This window comes from Protobothrops mucrosquamatus, unplaced genomic scaffold (assembly GCF_001527695.2).
Source record: "Protobothrops mucrosquamatus isolate PMUCROS unplaced genomic scaffold, P.Mucros_1.0 scaffold_177, whole genome shotgun sequence".
NCBI classification, from domain to species: Eukaryota; Metazoa; Chordata; class Lepidosauria; order Squamata; family Viperidae; genus Protobothrops; species Protobothrops mucrosquamatus.
Genome location: NW_015386253.1, coordinates 844,548 through 855,032, shown reverse-complemented (window position 1 = coordinate 855,032; position 10,485 = coordinate 844,548). Strand labels below are relative to the sequence as shown.

General features: G+C 41.3%; 1 protein-coding gene across 1 annotated transcript in view; it reads left to right on the top strand.

Annotated features, from left to right (window-relative positions):
* Positions 1-6,467: 6,467 nt before the first annotated feature.
* Positions 6,468-10,485, top strand: part of LOC107293431 (E3 ubiquitin-protein ligase TRAIP-like) — an 8,430-nt gene continuing 4,412 nt past the window's right edge. The window contains 1 exon segment of the mRNA XM_015822585.1: positions 6,468-6,645. Coding sequence (XP_015678071.1) covers positions 6,468-6,645 — 178 coding nt within the window.

The following is a 10,485-nucleotide window of genomic DNA, read 5'->3' as shown; positions in this document are numbered from 1 at the left end:
TCTCTCTCTCTCTCTCTCTCTCTCTCTCTCTCTCTCTCTCTCTCTCTCTCTCTCTCTCTCTCTCTCTCTCTCTCTCTCTTTCTCTCAACCTATCTCCCTCACAGAGGGACTCTGGGTGGTATACAAATATAAATATCAAAATATTTTATAAATATTTTTTTTTCAATTTTAAAACTGTTCTTTTTTTTTTAGTTCAACTTCCTTTACTATGCAGTGTACCAAAATACAGACCTTATAGAAAATGTATTGTCCATTTTCTTCTAAATGCTTTATTTGACAACGACCATTGAATGTTCCTAAGTACAGTTACATTTTCTCTGATAACAAACAAAAATTTAATAAGATTATGGGACTTGACTTTTGATACTTCCTGTATATTTAATGTTGAATGAATGTTGAGTGTTGAAGGACAATTTGTTTACCTGGAGCCAGCCTGCTTTGCCCTATTCTATTTGAATTTGGGATTCCTGTCCTGTATGTGGGATTTGCATGAGGGTAATGGGAGATTCTTGGATTCTCACTTTCCTCAGCACAGGTTGGTATGAAACCTTTTTATAGTCAATGAAACATATTTTGGCTGCTTTTTGTTATTATCTATCTTTTCAATTGTTCAACATTTATCAGGAATAATGTCTTTTGTCCTTCAGCCTTTTCTTTTGAGGTTCTCTTTTTATTTTATTAAAAAAAATTAAAATACAAAACTCATCTTTTTAAAAAAAAACCACAGCAATGATAAATTAATTCCTCAATCTTTTTCAATCCTGTTAGGAAAAACCAATTTCTCACTTCTCCACTAAGTCAGATTTCTGCTGCTTTTAAAGGAATGCAGGCTTGAACTACAGAAGGCATGTGCAATCGACTCAGTTAGTTCTATTTCTATAAAATCCATATTTATTTCCAGAAAATCTGCTGCTTTCCGATCACATTTATTTTGTGAATCTAATTTATCTAATGCTACATGCATCTAAATATTTTCTGCAGCCATTATTATTTCATCAAACTTTTTTTTAAAAAAGCTTTCAACTAGGGATTGCATGTTACCAAATGATTTTTTTAAGATGTCAGTCACATTTGCTTATCTGTAATTTGATACATTGTTGCTCGTGTAACTTAGCAATGATAGATAAGAGAACACAGGAAACTTGCTTTCTTTTGCTATATTTATTCTATTTGCTGGTCTTTGTATTTTGTTATTTTCGCCACTTCTTTTTCTTCTATTCTGCTATCTCCAAGTATATCCAGATTTTTTTATTTCATTTTTTTTGTCTATTTGTTAAGCTTGAGGTGTTATGTGACAGGTGCTTGTCTGAATTCTAAAGTCCCAGGGCACTGTGGCTTCTTCAATTTCTATCACTCTATTTACTTTGTGGTCCCGCTGGTTATTGCTTGCAAGCAAATGGAATTTCTTGCAGATATTCCAGTATTATGCTATTAGAAGCTGTTGTTACTATTGTTGCTACTTTGTCATGCCATTTTTTAAATAGTCCATGCAATCTCTTGCAGCATCTAACCATTTATTCTTAAGGCTTGGTCTTGTGCAGCTGGAATCAGCTCCTCAGTCTTTTTCTTCAATTTTCCTTCTCTAAGCCATCGCCAGTCTTGTTTATCTACTTTGTCTTTTTTTTAAAAAAAATATTGGCCATGTAATATTTTATCTTGCCAGGTTTCTCTTCTATCCCTCATTTGGTCTTTCTTGGAGGCTACTTGAGTTTCTCTGGTCATCAGTAAACCTTCATGGTATCATAGCTTCAGCACCGCTTCTTCACTGTCCTTCAGATAGTCTTCCAATGCACTTTTTTTCTTCTTCAACTGTCTGGTGTACTTGCAATATATTTTCCTTGGTACACAGAGACATTCAACATCACTGTATGAATGAAGGGGCATGACTCATTGTCTTTATTATTCTGATCTTTCTTTTAGTTCTGTTTGAATCCAGTCCACTATTCCATCTGTGCATTAATGACTGGAATTGCCGAGGTGTTAATTGATTTGATGATATTTCCTGGACTGAGTTTGGATTTTAAGATCTTCTTCATTCTAAACTTTCAGTGATGTCTGAAAAGATTGTTATTTGTGAGTGTGGTGGAGAAAAATTGAAGAAAGATCTGGCTACTGATCCGGTTAAAATGGATATAGCTCTAGTTAACAAACTCTGGAATCTGAGTTCTTGCTTGTAACATAGTTGGCTCTATCGAGAGCTACTTTCCTGTGGTGACTTTCTATCCTGCTGGGAGTGTGTATGAGAAACATATTGAGCAGGTCTTATCTATCTGAATTGCACCCTACCAGGAGGAAACGGCATTTAATTGTATCCCATGAATACAGCCTGTCTTTGCTACTAGTGGAAAAAGGATAAAGCTCTGATGGAACTAACACTTTGCTTTCAGCATTTTGTACCTCTTTTAATGTCTAGATTTTAATCCAGTTGACACTATTATTCCTCTAAAGTATTTAAGCTGAGCTGTCAAGCTTCTCTGTACTGAAAACATAACAGTTTGCTTTGGGATTTCATTCAATTAAAGAAAGGAAAACCAAGAATTCTTTCACTGGCCTAAAATGTTCTTAAGAAAACGTCAAAGATTGAATGCTGTTGGGAAACTAGTGATGAAGAAATGGAATTTAAATATTAAGATGCAGAGATTTGCCTTCTGATGAAATAAGATATTTGCATAATGACAAGAATATCTCTTTTGTGGAGAATTGCTGACTGGAAACTACAATTTAGGTACTGAGATGATCTTCAACCTTATTTGGCAATTGGAAATATGCTAATTTGGATGGCTGGTTGTCCATCATACTTTGAATGTTCAGAAGGAAAACCTCCCAGAAAGAATACACAAATAGTACAGTATAGTGGACGTGGGCAAAATCCCTTATTTGTATAGGTACAATAACAACTGCTTTTAATGGAGCTGCAATAGTTTAAATGAACTGGAAAACTGACCTCTAAACATGAATAAACAAGCTTAGTCTGTGTGAATATTTGAAAACTGCTTACTTGACCAAAAAAGGTCTACAGTGGCAAGGGTGTGAGAATCCATTACAACAATGCTGTATGCCCTCTTTGCTACTTTTGTAGTGCTTTCTAAATGTAATGCTCCTTGCACATATCTATGGCAGAGTAGGGCAAATTATTCCAATTCATTAGAGAAGAGCAAATTCATTTTGCTCAGCCCCGAAAATCCCTGGGTTACTTTAGGCAAATTAGTATCTCTCAGCTTAATCTACCTTGGAGGATTGTTGTAAGGTTAAATGCCATTTTGAGTTCTTTGTAAGGAGTACAGGATACAAATGAAACATATTTTGTTGAAATGCACAAGACATAATAGACTGCCGTTGGAGAATGCTATTGAACCTTTCAACTGGCTGATTATGAGGTGATGTCATTTTTGTGCAGAACTCACAAAACATAATTTTGGACTAAAATATGAGATCTTTCAATATTCTCAACATTTGTTTTGAAATATACAAGAAACTTATGGAACACATATTTAAACATAAAATAGACCAGAACATTTATGTATTGAATAATTGTTCTGCATAACACTGCTTATCATTAAAAGGAATAAATGTGATGGATAAAAATGCTTGTGTGTTCTTATTAAAATTCAGCCTTATTCTCAAATACCATAAATAACAGGTATTTTTATTTTACCATTAAAGATTTGTGCTAAATAAAGAATTGTGATCCAAATGATTAAAAATTCTTCCATGAAACCATAATCCTTTTTACAGAAACCTATATTCTTGTCTACATCTCTACTTTTCCATGCCCTAGAAAAGATAACAGTTTAAATGTGTTCTTGCACGCTAAATATGGGGCTTGCAAGTAATGGCACCCATCTGCAGTGCTGCACTGTTAAGTGTGTAGTAAGATTGGAGAGACAAGGATTCATTTCAAACCAATGGTCAACTATCAAAATTTACTTGTTGAAGAGTGATTTGGAACTAGTTACTCTTTCTCGGCTAAATGGATAGATGAGGAGAAAAAGTGTATACTACTCTGAAACAGGATATAAATCCAACAGTGTTAGCAACAAAATAATAATGTCACATGATACAGCCAATTGAACAAAGGCACTTTGACTGCATACAAAGAATGAAAGGGCCGAATTTTTTGCTTATGCTCATTCTTTCTTGCCCACTCTTTGCAGAATATTGAACCTACAGTATTTCTTCCCTGAAATAAATAGACTGGCACTTTTTAAAATACATGTTGGAGATTTGTGAATTGGCAATAATCTGCAGGGAAAGGAGAGTCATGTCTTTCCTTGCCATTGGAAGTCCACCAAAAATCACTCTAGTAATTTATGATTAAAATAGATGTTAAAGCACTTAAACCAGTGGTTCTCAACCTTTTTAATGCCGCGACCCCAACCGGTCGTAAGTCAAGGACTAAACCGGTTGTAAGTCAAGGACTAAACCGGTTGTAAGTCGAGGACTACCCAACCGGTCGTAAGTCGAGGACTTTCCCTGCCCGGGAGCGCCACGCATGCGTCGTTCCGCCCCCTGCGACGGCCGAGGCGTAGCTGGCAAGCGGCAGAGACGGAGCAGGCCGACCACCAGCTGGCCCAGCTCAAGGGAGGTAAGGCACCCGCCGGAAAAGGGGAAAAAAATGGCGGACAAAAAAAATGGTGGACAGCCTTGCTTGGCGACCCCCATGAAATGGTCGATCGACCCCAAATGGGGTCCCGACCCACAGGTTGAGAACCACTGACTTAAACTGTATCTTTGCATAAGTCAAAGTTTTTCCACTTTTTGTTCCATTTGCCTCTTGATGTTTTATTTTCATACCTTCGAACCTACTGGGATAGCTAGCTCTTCTGTACCACTGTTGTGCTGGCTTTTATGTATTCTGTCATATATAGTCTCCAGTGCGCATTTTTAAAACAGGAAAGGGTCGGTGTGTGCTGATCTGATTGCAATGAAACATGATCTTCATACAGGTGTAACCTATGGATCCTAAAGCACCAAAATGCTTTTAGGGGTCTTTTTACACGTTGCAAAGAGGACTGTAAATTTTCCTGCCCACCTTCAGAATCCTGGTCAGTTCTCTATGTTTAGCCTTATTATTTTGCAGACTAGGAAGTATGATAACATTGTGGATGAAGGTTGAAATATAATGTTGGCATATATTTTGTTTACCACTTTCCATTTTTTATACTTCAGGCTTAAGCCTGTTTGTAAGTTATTGCTTAAAAACTGGAAGTTTTAAAGAAGAGACTGGACAGTCATGAAATGGTATAGGGTTTCCTGCCTGAGCAGGGGGTTGGACTAGATGACCTCCAAGGTCCCTTCCAACTTTATTATTATTATTATTATTATTATTATTATTATTATTATTATTATTATTATTATCATCATCATCATCATCATCATCATCATCATCATCATCATCATCATCATCATCATCATCATCTTCCTTCATAGATTACTGCCTTGCTTTTGGGGCAATATAAAAAAAATCATATGGTGGAAAGAAAAAAATAGCCTTGGAATATTAAATGCATCAATATTTCCTTACAATATTAAATGTGTGTAGTAATTATTATTCCAATATGTGAAATCTTTTGGATTGTCTTATTCAAAGTTAGAAGGTCTCTCCCTCTCCCTCCTCCCCACTCTCTTTCTCTCTGAGTTCAAAGTGTTGGTTTCAGGTTTTCTTCTATTTAATGGGCTTTTACCAAAGGAATGAAATCATTTTGATGGGAGGTTATTAGGCTTTGATCAAATGCTTTCCTGCTTTTGGAACACCCTTATTTCATTCAGTATGTTTCATGTATGCCAGGGCCGCTTTATTTATCCACAATATATTTTGCTAACTGTCACAGTATTTATGCAAAGCTTATTAAAACGCAGCAACTTTCTCTCCCAGTAATTATGTCTTCTGTTCAATTCATCTGACCTCTAAGGCACCCACCGTATATGAAGTAATGATCTTTTGTTTCTGCTAAAAATATTTATTTAGTTCTCCTTCAGTTTATAAATTAATCTGGGTTGTCTCAGCATGTACATGCAACATGGCTCAATGTTCTGCCACTTCTTCCCTCTCAGCTTCTGCTGGGTAGATGAATAGAACCAAAGGGACAGGAGAACAAAGGAAAGATGCCCTGACCTAAAAAAAGAATGTTAATATTGAGATCACCATTACCACAATTTCCAGATACTTATCTTTGAAAAGAAGCCAATTGATGCATTTAATATTTGCCACTCCAGCTGATACTCATTTCATTGCTATTTTAATATACTATAAATAGTACTTTCTCCCACTCTTGGGCAGACTGCAGGCAGTTATTAATCACTATAAAATAGCTGTCTTTTATAAAGCCCTCTGCACATTTCTGCAAAAATAAAGCCCGCTATGCTCCCAGGTAAGCATTGTTTTGTGAATGCACTAAATGGATTTCCATCCCCAGCCGGAAAAAGGTGAAAGGAGCCAAATTTGATTTTTGCAACCTAATACCATCATGCCTATCTGTGCTCATTGTACCATCTGTTCTGATTTCTTTGACAATAAGACTGATGTTGCAGCTATTCACTGTGGACATACTTTCCACCATTTGTGTCTCATCCAGTGGTCTGATACTGCATCAAGTCGGACCTGTCCTCAGTGCAGAATCCAGGTTGGGAAAAGACACATAATCAGTGTAATGTATTAGCCACAACTGTTTTAAATCACTTGCTTAATGTCTGACCTACGTTGCTGTATTGTTTAACAGTTGCTGTACTGAAAGTCAGACTGGCTGTCTCCAAGCTGATAATGAGGTTTGGGCGGGTAACTGTTACTTTAAATCTATTGGTTGCCACCTAGAGGCTAACTGTATAAATAGCTGTGCAGCAGCCTTTAGGGCTGTTTCTGTTCTGAGTTAATAAACTTGTTGCTGTTCCAACACTCTGCTTCATTCAATGCCTAAAGAACCAAAGATATAACAGTGGCAACGAGGATGGGATGTGCTGCTTCATTGAGAGAGCGGGAAGTCATTAGGGGGTGAGGTCAGCACAGAGCCTGACAGGAACTACTTCCCCCCCTTGGTCTGCCAGCAAGCCACACTGGAGACCACCACACCCTAAGGATCCATCCTAGGGCCTACACAGAAGCCAGCAGCGCAAGGCATTGAATGAAGAAACAAACCACCATGGTGAAGGTTGGGAAGCTCGAAGAATTTAACGTAACTCACCCGGAGAGATGGGCATCCTACATCTCCCGTGCCAACCAGGTCGCCGAAGATGGATTGAAGGCCACGACACTCCTCTACATGTGCAGCCCTGTCACCTTCGACATTGCAGAGAATCTGGTCGCTCTGGTGCCACTTGAGTCGGTCACCTACGTGGACTTGAAAAAAAAGCTCCGAGACCACTTCGAGCCCAAGTTATCTGTTATAGCATGAAGGCACACTTTTGAGCAGCGGGAGCAACAATCCGGTGAGTCTGCAACAGAATTCATTGCCGCTCTTCGTCAATCGTCTGCAATTTTGCAGATCTGGAGGAGAGACTACGAGACCGCTTAGTCTGAGGACTCCGGAATTGAGAGCTCCAACAAAAACTGTTCGCTAAGGAGACTCTCTCGCTACAAGAGGCCTTGAAGGAGGTCATGGCGGATGAAGCCGCTGGAGGGGCTGTTAAAGCGCAGTGTGCCGTCCACCACGAGGCCGTCCACCACGAGGACACCAAGCAGATGAAAGACACCGACTCAGACTACGAAGTCGACCAGCTATGAAAGCACCTAGAGAAGGGACCGCAGCCAGCTGGGAAGGCAGTTCCGTTCCTTAGATGCATGGGCTTTGGAGGCCGCCATCAACACGCGGATTGCCGATTCCAAACTGCAACATGCCAGCCTGTGGCAAACCAGGCCGAGGTCATCAGACGGACTGCCCGAAAGAAGATGCATTCAGGAGAGGTACCGGGGCCCCAGGTCAACACCAAGTAGGGTTCTGCTCCAGCCAAAGGAGCGTATTTCGCACTGGTGCCCATCGCCCCCTAAAGCAGAAACTTAGACTACAGGTTAAGTTTCAGGGAGTTCCATGCAAGATGGAACTGGACACAGGCTCAGCCATGTCCATCATTTCACAAGGAATATTTAGGCACCTATGCCATCATAGCAACAGATGGGCCAAACTCCAGCCATCTAATCTACTACTCACAGACTTCCAAAACTCCCGAGTGGTGGTCAAAGGCGAAGCCACAATGCTGGTGGAATTCAAGGGGTTCAAGGGGCCACTAGAAGTCATAGTGATGGAAGGCCAATGCATGAACCTCATAGGGCTCAATGCACGAGCCTCATAGGGCTCGATGCACGAGTCTCATAGGGCTCGATGCACGAGTCTTATAGGGCTCGATGCACGAGTCTCTTAGGGTTCGATGCACGAGTCTCATAGGGCTCGATTGGTTTGATGCATTGGGCATTCAAGTAACCGGCATTCATCGAACACAAGCGGCAGATCTGTCTGCAGTCTGCCAAGAGTTCACAGATGTTTTCAGTTCTAGTCTAGGGGAGTACAAGGGTCCTCCGATCGCCCTCAAGCTTGATCCTATGCTAACTCCAATACGGATCAAGCCTCATAGAGTGCCTTTCGCGGTAAAACCCAAAATTGATGCAGAGCTGGATAAGCTAGTGGAACAAGGGATATTGCAGCCCGTAGACAGTGGGGTATGGGAGACCCCCATAGTAATGCCATTAAAGGCCAACGGGGAAGTGCGAATATGCCCTGACTATAAGTGCACCCACATCAGGGCACTTCAACAGCACGCGTACCCTGTGCCAGTTGTCAGCCATATTTTGGCATCATTGCAAGGAGGCCACGTGTTTGCCAAATTAGATTTGGCACACACATATCAACAACTGCCCGTGGACAAGGCCATGGCAGTAGCCCAGACCATTGTCACCCATAAGGTTTAAGGTTAAGTGCCTACAGTTCAGGGTGAGTGTACCCCAGGGCTGTTCCAGGGAGTGATGGAGCGCATGCTCAAGGGAATTCCAGGGGTTTGCCCCTAGTTTGATGGTGTCCTCATTGTTGGGGAATCGGTTGAGATTCTGGCTGAATGGTTTAAGGCCATCCTTCAGTGGTTCCGTGATGCGGGACTTAAACTAAAAAAAGAAAAGTGCAAGATTAGGGTAGAGTCAACCGAGTTCCTTGGTTTCTGCACCAATGCTGAAGGCATTCATCCGGCGGAATCCAAATTAAAATCAATCCAGCAGGCCCCAAGGCTGAAGTCAAAGGCAGAGTTTCAGGCTTCCCTAGGCCTTTTGAATTTTTACCATGCCTTCCTCCCAAACAAGGCCCAGTGGCAGAGCCATTACACCGGCTCTTAGATAGACAAGCTCAGTGGCAATAGACCAGTGTCCATGAGAGTAGCTTCCAAGCAGTCAAATCACTGCTGTCGTCGAACTCAGTTCTCACTCATTTCAATGAGCAGCTTCCTATCTGCATTGCATGTGATGCATCCCCATATGGGTCTGGGGCTGTGTTAAGCCATTTAATGGCTGATGGGAGGCAGAAGCCCATCGCATATTACTCTAGAACCCTATCGTCCGCAGAGCGCAACTATGTGCAAATTGACAAGGAGGCTCTGGCCATTGTGGCTGGAGTTAAAAAGTTACATGACTACTTGTACGGCTGCCAGTTCATGGTCTTCACGAACCACAAGCCACTTCTAGGGTTGTTCACCACAAACAAACAGACACCTCAGATTCTGTTTCCTCAAATGCTGAGGTAGTCTATCTTCCTGTCAGCCTACAGCTACAGGATGATTCACAAACTGGGCAAGGAAATGGGCCATGCAGACGGCCTGAGCAGGTTGCCCCTGCCACATGTGGAGCCAGCTCCAGCTCCAGCTGCACGCGTCCTGGCTATCCAGGATTTGCCGGAATCTCCCCTTCATGCTGGGGACATAGCCGCTGAGACAGCAGCTGACAAAATGCTGAGTCGTGTGCTAAACTGGGTACACACAGGATGGCTGGACAAATGTCCAGGGCCAGAATTTCAGAGTTTCTTCATGAGAAAAGATGAGCTTTCAGCTCATAAGGGGTACATTCTTTGGGGAAGTAGGGTCATAGTTCCGAGCTCTTTAAGGCACAGGGTCCTAGAGTCTCTGCACGAGGGTCATCCGAGAATAGTCCGGATGAAGGCACTTGCAAGGAGCTACCTTTGGTGGCCAGGGCTAGATAAAGCCATCGAGGCCTAAGTACATGGTTGCTACACATGCCAGCAATCCAGACCGGACATGCTGCAAGCCCCTGTCCACTGATGGGAGGACACACACACACCGCGGTCAAGAATCCACATCGATATTTTTCGGGGCGACACCTCTCATGGTCTAGGATAGATATGGCGTGGTTGTCAACAGATCTAAATTCAGAAGTGGAAGATGTTTTAATTGATACAAATTCGTGGGCTGATCACAATCCAATTAGAATCAAATGGAGAGGACAAAAAAAACCGAGGAGGTGGACTCTAAAAAGAGCAATTTTAAACCATAAAGAATTTA